Source organism: Calidris pugnax, unplaced genomic scaffold (assembly GCF_001431845.1).
Source record: "Calidris pugnax isolate Ruff unplaced genomic scaffold, ASM143184v1 scaffold219, whole genome shotgun sequence".
Classification (NCBI taxonomy): domain Eukaryota; kingdom Metazoa; phylum Chordata; class Aves; order Charadriiformes; family Scolopacidae; genus Calidris; species Calidris pugnax.
The window spans coordinates 4,017,333-4,029,480 of record NW_015094507.1 but is presented as its reverse complement, the minus strand read 5'-3'; the positions used below and the strand labels follow the sequence as shown (position 1 = coordinate 4,029,480).

Below are 12,148 nucleotides of genomic sequence, written 5' to 3'. Positions count from 1 at the left end.
TTTGGACCATTCTGAAGAGGGAAATTAACTGCTCATATCAGAATGAAGCATGCGGAACTAATTGGATCTTTCCAGATAAAATTCCTTTATTTTAGGAAAGCTTATATAATTCTTATCTTTAGAAGATTAATATGTTATTTCTGATGACCTGGCAGGAGTTTTTCTGTAGTTCTGGTATAATTATTTGAGTTTATTTTCAGGGTAAGCATGAATGGGAAAAACAACTATTTATGAAACAATAATCAGTTTGTTTGTCACAGGATTACTGTGACATACATAAAAATGCCTCTGCAAGCAAGATAGATAGTTGCTGTAAGCAAAAGTAACTGCTTACGTTGAGTATTCATATCTCTCGTAGCTGGTTTTGTACTATAGTGCCACTGGAGACTGAATTAGAAGAGCTCTGTTGATTCTTTCAACAGCTGTTAAGCCAAGAGGGAAGCAGAACTATGATTCTGAAAATGATGATGTTGGGTCTAGAGACCAAAGAAAGAGTGTATTTTGTCATTAGGCATAGAATGAAGAACAATTTAAATTGGTATGTCAAATGGAAATAATTCTATTGAAAGAGTGGATACTCTAGCAAAGAGCCTTAGTGCAGGCTGAGGGAGAATGGAAGCGGGAGGAGGGCATGCCTCCTCCATCAATAACAGCGTGGATCCCTTTTCATTAAAGCTGTTTTTCTAACCTTTTTGTTTCTGTCTCACTGAAGCATGCTTAAGCTTCATGCTTGCTTACTTAGGGGTAGGCGAGCACAAGCCAAAGGACTGGCTTGTGCACCACTGCAGCACAATGAGTTATTGCCCACAGTGCACTGAGATGTTGAACTTATACACACTTGCCTCTTACTCAGGTGATGAATAATAATTCATTATTTTTGTGTGATTTGGAAGTGTTTGGTAATGTTGATCATACCCTCAGCTGTGTTTTACCCTGACTCCCAGAACTGTTGTGCCATGATTTGAGTTTCAACTAACAACTTTTTTCTAGCAAGAAACTTTCCTTTTATGTATACCTGGCTTTCAGTCACAATGTAAGTAACTTGAGTTTTTTTGATCTCTATCTAATGAACAGCCTGACAGTAGCGATTTTTTGGACAATTTGGAAGAAATATACTACACTGCAAGATCTAACCTGGTATTTTTCGTCTTATGACTTTCTTTGTCAGTGTTAGTTTTGTCTTTTTCCTTTTTCTAAGTTCATATTTTGTTCTGTTGTTGTCCTGGTGTTTTCATCTGTGTGAAAGTCATTCAATATAAGGATTAGTCTATATATGTATTGCTGTAATGTGGGAAGGAATTCTTAGTATGTACAGTATTGAAAGTATTTAACCTGTTTTTGTGTTTAGTTGAATTGCTTTTATAGAAGGGGCTCAGTATTATGCCCTCATTCTAATTTCTTTATTTAGCTGCCTTATAATGCATAACTTGCTAATTTTTTGGAGGGTGATTAAAAATAGAAGAAACATTCTTTTCGTATTTTTGACTAGTAGTTGCTTTAAATAGTCCCATGAAAGACTTTAAAATTACATAAATGTCAGTCTCTGAATTTTCTAGATGGTAATTATGTTAGAGAATGAATATATATTTAATTCAAATAACAGAAAGTGGGATCATAAGTGTTTCCAATGGCATTTGGCATTGGATAAATTTTCCAAATTTTGTCTTACGTTGCAGAGTAGTAATTACTCTAGAAAGTGAGTTTTCTTATTTCTCTGCTCTTTAGGCACTATGTAGTTAGAAAAGGAACTTTACATCTTGGACATTGTCATATACTGTTGAAAAAAATGAAGAAACATTCTGTACTAAATGAAAAGCATTATTCTAACTTCCTGTTAGTAGATGTTTCATATAAGTACATTGAGAGGAAAATGGAAAACTGGGGTGTCTGGGAATGTCATGGTTTGGGTTTTGTGATGTTTTTTGGTTTTGGATTTTTTGATTTGTTTTGCCATCAGTTGGCTTGCTGTGCCTTGAATCTGCCAATACCATAGTTACTGCAAGTTTAGACTATCTTCACCCTTCTTGGATGGTACTTTCTGTATTGCTTGATTATAAATATTTTTCATAAATTGTTTTGAGACCCGTAGCTTAGATTTCTCTGTATGTGGTGGGAACACCTGCATCCTGTGCAATTGCTCAGGTTTTGAAAGTATGGTTTTGGCTTTTCCATTCGGTTTGCTTTTGGTTTAATCTTTTTGGTTTAGCAGGGTACTTTCACTGCATCGCATATCTTGTTAGCCCAGTATCTGTGGATCTGAGATGAATGAAAACATGTTTCCTGACTAGACAGTCCTTTCATATCCTCATGATTTTGTGAATCCATGCTGTTCAGTGCACTCTTTGAAAATGATGACTGTGATAAAGTTTACAAAGTTCTATTGTTGTCATAGTTGTGAGAGGTTTTTTAAAGTCAATGGATAGCACTTTGTGTGTTTCACTGCTTTCTTTACAGCCTCCTGTGTTCATTGTGAATCAAAGAGGAGAGTTCTGATTTGGTCGTAATGCTTTACCTGTTTGTGAGATTTTTCCAGTAAGACCCAATTCTTCTGGGAACTAGAAAAATATTTAGTATTTGGTTCATTCTTCTGTTGTGGGCTGGGACATACTAATCAGACTTCTCTGTTATTTTCCTTCCCCCTTCTGCTCTGACAGTGTTCAGTGGGAAGTGATATGTGGATTTTTCAAACATCATCAAGGGGAGAAGATTATACTTTTTCACAAGCATAATATATCACTTAGTACTGCTGGGCTCTCTCCCATGCTGTTCTTCTGATTTTACAAAATACCTTATGAGCAACAGCCCTTATGCAGAGCTATGTGTGTCTATAAGGCCCTACAAAAAAATTGTCAGAAATTGAGGCATCTTTTGGGCAGCATGAGTCACAGAAGGTATACAGTTGGAGTTGAAAGCAAATCTGGGGAGTGAGTTGAGAGTATTTTTACCAATTGCCTAGCCTTTTGCACAGCTGGATGGATCATAGGGTAGCTTATGCAGTCACCATGCATATTACCTTTTAAAAATTTGACACCTATGATGTGGTTACCCTGAAAAGTGTTTCCTCTCTTTTTACTCTTCCCCCTCCCTCTGCTTCTGTTCTCCTGAAACAGCTGCCTGAAACTGCTGAATGGAGAAATTCAGAACAGGCCTTGTTTGCAGGGAAAATTCAGTGTCCAAACCGCAGTATCCCTTCATGCAAAGAGCAAACAGACAAGGATAAGATAGTATTTGATCTTCTACAAATGTACCCCTTTGACTCATATCCAAATAAATAACAGAATATTTTGCACTAGGTGCAAGGCTCTTCTCTTTTTCAGGATAGATCTTTTTTGCCTTTTCTGCAAATAGACAAGTTTCGCAGAAGCTATCATTTGCGATTTTCTTGCACATGCTCCTTCTTGTCATTTTGAGTTCTTCACATTCCTATTCTGGTCCCTGCACTGTGTTTTGGCAGCTGTTTTCTGACAAAGTCCTTTGCCTTAGAAGCAGCAGAGCTATGCTGGACTCTTTAAAAAAAAAAAACAAAACCAAAAAAAAGTGCACATTGGACTTTACATAGGGTAGACCTCAGACATGTTTCTCCCATCTTTTTTACTGTCTTTCTGCGTACTTTAAACACGGTTGTTTGGATACAGACTCAAATAAGTGGGAGAGCTAAGTATTGTAGTTGAAGTGAACTCTAAATAGTTTAAATCAAGGTAATTTATCTAAAAATCTGTACACCTTTGTGCTTGAACAATTTTAAATTTTAATGCTATTGATCCTGGGAGAAGCACCCGAAAAGCCAACGGCTAACTAAATATATGACTCTTTGTCTTGTATTGTGGCCACCACAATGACAGTCTCGTGAATCTACGTGAGTTGGCATAGTATTTCCAAATTTCTCATAGTTAAAATGTTTTTGCTATAACTGAGTAGAAGTAGTTTAAAGTATATGACATCCTAAAGGAAAACTTGCAACTTCTTTAAGGTTATTTTTTCCACCAGATCAGCTCCCCATACAAGTTCCCTGTGTGGCAGTGCAAATGGATGTGTCATTGTGGTGGAAGGAGGTGCACAGGCTAGAGAGAAGCCAGGAGTAAGGGCTTTTAGACCCACCTTCTGCAGAGCTGCTGCTGTACATGTAACTGCATCCACCTCTCGGAGACACGTTGTACTTAAGAATAGTGGGGTCTGTCAAAGGGAATCTGTATGAGAATTTGGCTTCTGGTCCCAGAAGCCCTATATCTGAGAAACAAATCATTTGTTCTGATTGGAAACAAAAGGTCGTGTTGAGCAAATAAAAATATTTTCGTTCAGGTTATTCTGATCTGCAGTGAAATATTGTGGCAAAATATCTTTCTTCCCTTTCATAGTGAGCTGAAAAATAATTCTACTTCATATCCAGTAGACTGAGTTGCATACCTTGCTAAGTTACAAATACCATCAGAGAATCCCCAAAAACAGATGAGGTGGGAAGGAACCTTTGGAGATCTCTAGCCTACTTCTGCTTGAAACAGGGGCAGCTTCCAAGCTAGATACGGAGATTACTGTGGGCTTGTTCAATAGAATTTTTAATCCATTTTAGGATGGAGACAACTGAGTATTTCTAGGCCCTGTGCCAGGGCTGAGCGGTTCCCATGGGTAGGAGTTGGTTCCTTATGGCCAAAGTTTGCATTGCTGGCATTTGTGCCTTTTGCCTCTTGTCCTTTCACTGTACGCCTGAGAAGACTCTAGCTCTGTCTTCTCTATGACACTCTGTGGGATAGCTGAAGACAGCAGTTACTTTCTCCAGGCTATAAAAGCTCTGTTCTTTGATCGTTTCTTATTGTGCTATTTTCTCCGTCACTTGAACAACATCAGTGGCCTTCTGCTGCCTTCCCTCCAGTCCATCAACATCTTTGTCCTGGGAACCACAGAACTGGACACCACATGCAGGTGTGGCCTTCCAGGTGTTGCTGAATGGTGTCACAGCCTTCTGGGGTGTCAGCCACCCCTCCCAGTTTTGTGCCATCAGCAAACTTGCTGAGGGTACACTCTATTCCCTTGTACAGGTTATTGATGAATATGTTGAACAAGACCAGACCCAGTACTGACCCCTGGGGAACACCACTAGTTACACACGTCCAACTAGACTGCACTGCTGATCTCAACTCTCTGCAGTTCAGCCAGTTCTCCATCTGCCTCACTGTCCACTCATCTTAGCTTTCCTATGAGGACATTATGGGAAACAGTGTCAAAACAAAGAATCAAAACAAGGCTTTTACCTAGAGAAGCTGTGGCTGCCCCATCCCTGGAGGGGTTCAAGGCCAGGTTGGACCGGGTTTTGAGCAACTTGGTCTGGTGGGAGGTGTCCTTGTCCAGGGCAGGGCGGTGGGAACTGCATGATCTTTAAAGTCCCTTCCAACCCAAACCATTCTATGATTTTGTCCTTTTGAAGCATTTAAACATAAATAATTCTGACAGATGTTACTTTTCATAAAGAAAATTCCAGTAAGGCTTAAAAACTCTGGTGGCAGATGAAGGCTCCTTATGTTTTATGGGGGTTTGTTTATTTTCTCTTATTAATTTTCCTGTAATTGATGTACAATATATATAGTCATACATTGCACAATGTGTAAATCGACATGGACAGACATTTTGGTTCTATCCAGCATAAGGTCATGTTGTTCCCACTTTTGATAAATGTTATTTTGCAACAAGTAGACAAAACACTTGTCATTTAAATGTGAAAATCTCAGATTTCATTATACTGATCTGGGGTTATTTTTCTCAACAGCCTCCCAGTCTTTTTTCTGGCATCCTTTCACAGAGACTCACACAACCTGTTCAACCTCCGTGTTTGTGAGTCTGGAGACATCTTATGTTTCCAGTCTTTTTTTTTTTGGTCTAGAGCCTGTATCCTCAAAATACCTGTGCTTACATGTGGAAGTTTTTGAGATTGCATAGAAGTAATATAAGTGCTCATAGTATAGAAGTTTAAATCCGTGTTTCTGGCAGGGCCATTTGTGAGCCATTCTTTCCTGCCACCTAACTTTGTAGCTCCATTGTCTAGGGTGAAAGTCGGGTGGCCCTTGTGAGTTAGATTTGTAGAAGGGGATGGGTTTTGGTGGGTTTGGGGTTTCTTAGTTTAATTGTAGAAAAAAGATGTGTAATTAGTATGAAGACTGAAAAGACAATCTCAGTTGTTCAGGAAATGCCAGCACCTGGCTTGCCTTTGCCTTTTTATTCAACCCTCTGATGTATGCATCCTTTTAGCTCAAGTAATTATCAGTTACATACTGTTTTTTCCACAATATCTCACTTGTCTTGGGAAAACATGAAAAGTCATTGAAGCAAACAAATGCTACTGGCAGCTGTGGTAGAAATACCCATGTGGGAACTACTATTTAGCTTTACTGAGCAGAATTGAGGGCACAGTAAGATATCAGCCCCATGAGTTGTCATCTTATTGCTTTTGCAGTTTTGATATCTGGGCATCTTTTGATATGGGCTGCAGTGAAACAGGCCTGTTTGATATAAGATGTTGGGAGACCTTTAAAAAGTTTCCTGGAAAAAAGTAACGTAGTTCGATTTATCACTAACTTAGGGTATCAATAACTCTTTTCTCCTGGTGAATACACTCAGTATTTTGGGACCAAATTTATGCTCAGATTTTTCCTGTTGTGATCCACATGAAGAAAAAAATGCCCTCTAATTATAGCAGTGTACATCTGGTAGAGGTAGATTTGATGGTGCTTCAGTGTGGTCCCTATATTCCCATTAATGCATTGAATTTGTGTGCAATACACCATCCGTAGAATAATAGTGTTGGAGGCATGTTGCCACTTCTTTTTCTAAGGATCCCATGCTCCGTAATTGTGTGAGTGCTTGACTTTGCTGGTACTATTGTATTCATTTTTTTTTTAATACAAAAGGTGATCTTAAAGTATACATGTTAACATATGTAGTTATTCTTAAAATATGTATTGCTATAACCAGAGCTACAGAAACACTTTCGCTGTCTTTGCTTATTTCTTTAATGTCCCCATGTGCTAAAGACATTTCAGGGTTCCTGCCAGGACTGCTCCCCATCTGAAACAAGTACTATAATGTGCCAGTGAGGGATGGCTGGGGTCTCTGTAGGGTCTGGTAGATGATGAAATCCTCCCCTTCCCCTTCCCCTTCCCTCCTCTCTCTTCCCCTCTCCCTCTCCTTTTTTTTTCCCTTCCCCTTCCTTTCCTTTTCCTCTTCTCTTCTCCTTTGCGGTGGGTTTTTTTTATTTTTAAAGGATGTTGTTATTTTTGTTTTGTTTCCTTTTCTGCAACTGACTTTATTTGAGCAAAGGATCTGCATGTCCAAGGGAGGGGCTAAGATCAGAGTTTTAAGAGGAATTAGAGATCCAGCAAACTGGCAGAAAGAAGATTTTTGGGTGCAATTGACCTGAGAGTGGTGCTGGGGGCCAGGAAACCCAGAGGAATGAGCTTGTTTGGTAGCTCAGATGAGGCAGAGGGGATAACAGCAGCATGCCACAGGATATGTGTTTGATGCTCATGTGTTCGTCTTAAAGATTCATTCTCTTATATTTGTAGGATCTACAGCTAGAATATGGTCATGGTCCTCAGTGTGGCTACTTCTTGGGTGCAAATAAGTGAGTAAGCAATAGCATTTTCTCTCTTTAATTCATCCACGGCTATTTTAATATAAAAATCACAAATGCATGTTAAAGACATTAGCAGAGACAGATGTAATAAAATATATCAAGCTTGTTTATATCAGTTACAATTCCAAAATCACTATTTCTAAAATAATAGTAATTCCAATGATATAGCATTACAGCACTTTTCAGTATTTGAGGCTGTGTTGATCGTATTGTCTCTGTGGTGCTGTAAGCTTCTTTTCAAAAGCCATTATTTTGGTCTGTTCTTCGCAAAATGTTCTGCATGATAGGTCCCCCAGAGCTCAATTTTACCCCATCTAGAAAGTGTCAGTGCTGCTCTTTGACACTACTTTTTGCCCTGCTTTGTGTTGTAGGGCACTGGAACATTTAATTACAGATGCTTTAAAAAAAACCTATCTCAACAAAGTCCTTTAACTTCATGTTCATAAATCTAATAATTTTGTTCTATTAATAATATGAAATATTTTTCCATGTAATTCTTCCTTTCCACCCAATTTCTTAATTTACATTTATGCATGTCAAAATTAGGATGCCTAGCTTTGCTAAATTAAATCATATTTTAAAAATGCAGAAAATCTAAGCATAGAACATGATATTTTTATGCAATCTTTTGGTTGGGGGAAAATGCAAATACTGATATCTTCCAAAATTCTGTTGTTTCTCACCCCTGTGTTTTGCCTGCTATTCCTTCTTGTCTGTGTTTTCAGACAAAGATATACAAATTAAGAAGTTCAGAATGTTACAAGAATCAACTAGGTTAGAATGAATTTATTCCAGTAATAGTTGAATCCTCTTGTCAGTCTGATTTATATTTTTTTAATTATTATGATTTTCTTTGAGAGTGTGGATTTGTTTTAAATTTGAGCAAGCTAAGACAGTCCTTGTTTTAGAGTACAAGAAACAAGGACCACTGCACTTAGTAGCAATGCATCAATAAACACAGATGAAAGTGTGTTGTGTAAAAAATAAAGAAATGCAGCCATGTTCATTTGTATATGGATGTTCGATGTATGTTCTGAAAGCCAGCTGAAATAACATGCTTTGGATTATTTACTGATAGAATCATAGGAGCATTTGCCCTGGCTTTTGATACTTAAGTTTATGTGCCACAAATTAAACTGTATCTGTGTTCTTATTCTTATTTAATGCTGAAGGAGTCTCTTAAAATCAGTTGAAGAAGAACTGCATCAGCGGTAATTCTATTCTTTTTTTTTTTCCTTTTGTGTGTTTCAAAGTCTTTTGTGCACTGATTTTTTTAATGTCTGTCGCAACTAGTTCTTGTTTGTCCCTGTACTGGCTGAGAGGATATGGGAGAGGCTTAGTTGTCTGAATTGTGGCTGTGCTTTAAGGAATAATAATAATCTTAAAAGGCTAAAAGACAGTAAAATTCTGCAAAAGAGGTAGTAGCCAAGCAGCCAAGGTAATTTTAATACAACTCACTCAGCTGTAGTACTTTGTTCATTTTCTTAGGGGACATGTGGCACATTTAGAAGATGATGATGATGCAGATGATGATACTAAACAGTAAGTCATTTTTTCTTGTAAAACTAAGAACCAGCTTTTATATATTTGTTTGAATAGATGAATTTTTTTAAAAAGTTCTGTCCCAAATAGCTCAGGATTTTTTTTTTTTATAACATTTCTAAAGACAGACATTTAATATTGTTCCTAGATTACATCACCAGAAGTCGTCTTATTCTAATTATAAACTTGTGATAAATTGGGGCAGAGGGGGAGAATCTTGTTCCTCGCTTGGTACAGTTGTCCTTTTATCTTCTATTATTGAACAAAATCCTGATGTAGTTACATTGAGCCAGTAATTCGTCTGACCCTGGTCCTGGTGTCCTCTTTAGAACTGACGACTGTATATTAAAATAAAGCTCATTAAAAATATATAAAATATATACATAACTCTCTTCCCTAGATGACTGAGTTTATTCTGTCCACATTCTCAGCTAGGAGGATGCTTTTATCAGTGCCTGATTTTGGAATAGAGCTGGCTCCCTTACCACAGAGAGAGCAAGATTATGTGACTGCAAAGACAGTATTAATAGGCATGTGTTAAATTAATTATGCTCGTATTAAATCTTTTTGATTGACAGATGAGAGCTGAAACAATTTAAAATGCATAGCCAGTATGTGGAAACTTACATTCCTAAATAAATATAATGTAATCATTGCAACTGAATTCGTTTGCTTTCTGTTAATGGATAATTTTGAAAGCTGTTGCTTCATACCAGAAATATGCAAAATGTGTTATCTATTGCTAGCATCTATCTCTTACAGAGAACCACATATCCTCTTTTTTTATCTAGAGTTATTTTACTGCTGTTCTTTAATAACAAAGATTTTTATCATTGTACTGAGCATGAGGGACAGCTCCCTTCAAGAAGGGTAAAGCTATTGCCGGTGTCTGACGTCAGCTAAGTGACAAGTACATTCAACTTGCATTGTTTAATGATCAACTTGCCATTAAACACAAGTCATATTTACAGAAGAAAAATTATTTTAGTCAGTTTTTAGCAGGCTTTATTCCCTTGCTAATTCCTTAAGAAATTCTTCATATTTCATTATTATGCAGTTGTTTAAAGGCATGATTGATTATGCAGTTTATCAATAATATGAAGCTCCTGTGTCTTGTCTTTGAGAGGAAGAGGTTGATAATGCTAATTATTGATTTGCTCCTCTGCATTTGGACCACGCTGAGAACTGGCTTTGCTCATAGCTAGTTAGACCTTGGTAACGATAACTCAGGCTTCCTGCACTGTGGGATGTAACGCTTCCCCGTAGCTCCATACGGTCGGTTCCACTCTGATGGCCTGCAGTGAAGACGCTCTGAAAATTTGCACTGCTGCAAACCAGCTCAGCTTGGTTCCTCCCTCCATACTAATCTCTGTTTCAGTACACTTTTCTATGTCTCTCTGTTCACTTTTGCTTAATGTTTCTTTTTTTTTTCCTTGACTTCTTGGTCTGTTCTCAGTCAGTATCAGCAACTTCAGTAACGTTTCAGGGTTTGTAACCTCTTGAAATGCTTGCACTGATTTCTTTATCCAGTGCTTTAGGATCCTTGTTCTTTGCACCAGCTCCATCAGAACTTTCAGACAGCATTGGCTTTAGCTGCTTTTGTTGCTGTCGTGTTTCCGTGGATTTTCTTTTTCAGGTTAAGCAAAAAAGAACCTGATAGCTTCCAGAGAGGTTCCAATTTGCCTAACCCTAAGGACAGTCACCAGTGGTTTTCCACAAATATCCTGGTGGTTTTTCCTTCTTCCTGTATTTCATCCTTTGTACTCTTGCCCTACAGAGAGGGCCTGACAACTTCCTGTAAGCATAGGGGTGACCCTTGAATGCCTTAACCTTAGATCAGACAGATTCTGCATCTGTGCCTTCCCCGTTGGTATCTGCTTGATCCCAAAGCTGCAGTATGTTGGTTTATTGGCTCCATCTGGGATATCATTCTCTGGAGCCCACTGAAGATTCAAGGCTTTTGTTTGATTTATATTCTATGAGATGGAGCTGCAATTGAAGAGCACACATGGCATCGGTCACTTCTCCCATCAGATCCAGAACAAAACCAATGAAGCAGCTGTACCCTTCCAGTCCAGGCTGACGTGACTCGAAGCTGAGTGATTCATAGCTGCAGAAAATCCACACACTGAAGGGGACAATATAAAATTACCTATCCTCATTTAATAACATTGATTGTTTTGATATTTCTTTTTCTCTCATGTTCAGCAAAGGTCTTGATGCTTGAACTTCTTGGTTGTGGAGACTGGGAAAGCAGAAATTATTGGGCCACTGCCCTGTGTGATCAACAGTGACAAACTGCATATAAACCTTGCAGTTGAAACTAGGGCACGCAGTCCTTTTTATGAACATCAGTCACATTTATGCCAAATCATTGTCTTTTTTGGTTTTCTTTTTTTACGTTTTGCTGCCCAATAACACTGTGACAGCTGACTGAGATGTAGGGAAGAATGTGGAAGAAACTACAAATGGAGCTGGGACACTCATGACTGAAGGTCTTGTGCTTGGTCCCATGTTATGAAGAGAAGATAATTTCCACCACCATAGCAGCTGAAGTGCACGATACAGGCTAACCTGTTATCAAAAGTCCCCTTCCATCTTCTCTGAAATCAAAGCAACTGATAAGATGCCAGGACAGAAACCTAAGAAGAATGAAGCAAAGTTGTTGATCTGTAAACAAGCAACAGATATCTTACCACTTGGACATTTTCTCAAAACTTTGAAATTTCATTTAAAAATAAGGAAAACGTTGTGCAAGAATGTCAAGTGGTCACAGTTGTATTCCTAGCTTATTTAATGGAAATAATTTTCTGTTCCAAAAGATTAGGAAAATAGGACAGTGTAAGAGTTCTTAAAACATAAAAAATTTAGATATTTTTGATTTTTCAAAAACGCAGCATATTCTTTAAAACACAGAACCAGCAGAAGAAGAATACTGCTGATGCTTCTGCCAATATCCTGAACTATTGAGGCAAGCTGTTGAAT

The 12,148-nt window shown here is 38.0% G+C and overlaps 1 protein-coding gene across 6 annotated transcripts in view; it reads left to right on the top strand.

Moving 5' to 3' along the window:
* Nucleotides 1-12,148, top strand: part of MAP4K3 (mitogen-activated protein kinase kinase kinase kinase 3) — an 83,974-nt gene that overhangs the window by 42,457 nt on the left and 29,369 nt on the right. For 3 of the 6 annotated variants that reach the window (XR_001414350.1, XM_014964554.1, XM_014964553.1), the window contains exons 15-18: nucleotides 1,075-1,137; nucleotides 7,551-7,609; nucleotides 8,794-8,832; nucleotides 9,110-9,163. Coding sequence is in view for 5 of the 6 variants with exons in the window: in XM_014964554.1 (XP_014820040.1) it covers nucleotides 1,075-1,137; nucleotides 7,551-7,609; nucleotides 8,794-8,832; nucleotides 9,110-9,163 (215 nt within the window). In the remaining variant the exon portion in view is untranslated. The remainder of the gene's footprint in view (nucleotides 1-1,074; nucleotides 1,138-7,550; nucleotides 7,610-8,793; nucleotides 8,833-9,109; nucleotides 9,164-12,148) is intronic. The other 3 variants (XM_014964555.1, XM_014964556.1, XM_014964557.1) reach the window with 3 other exon arrangements.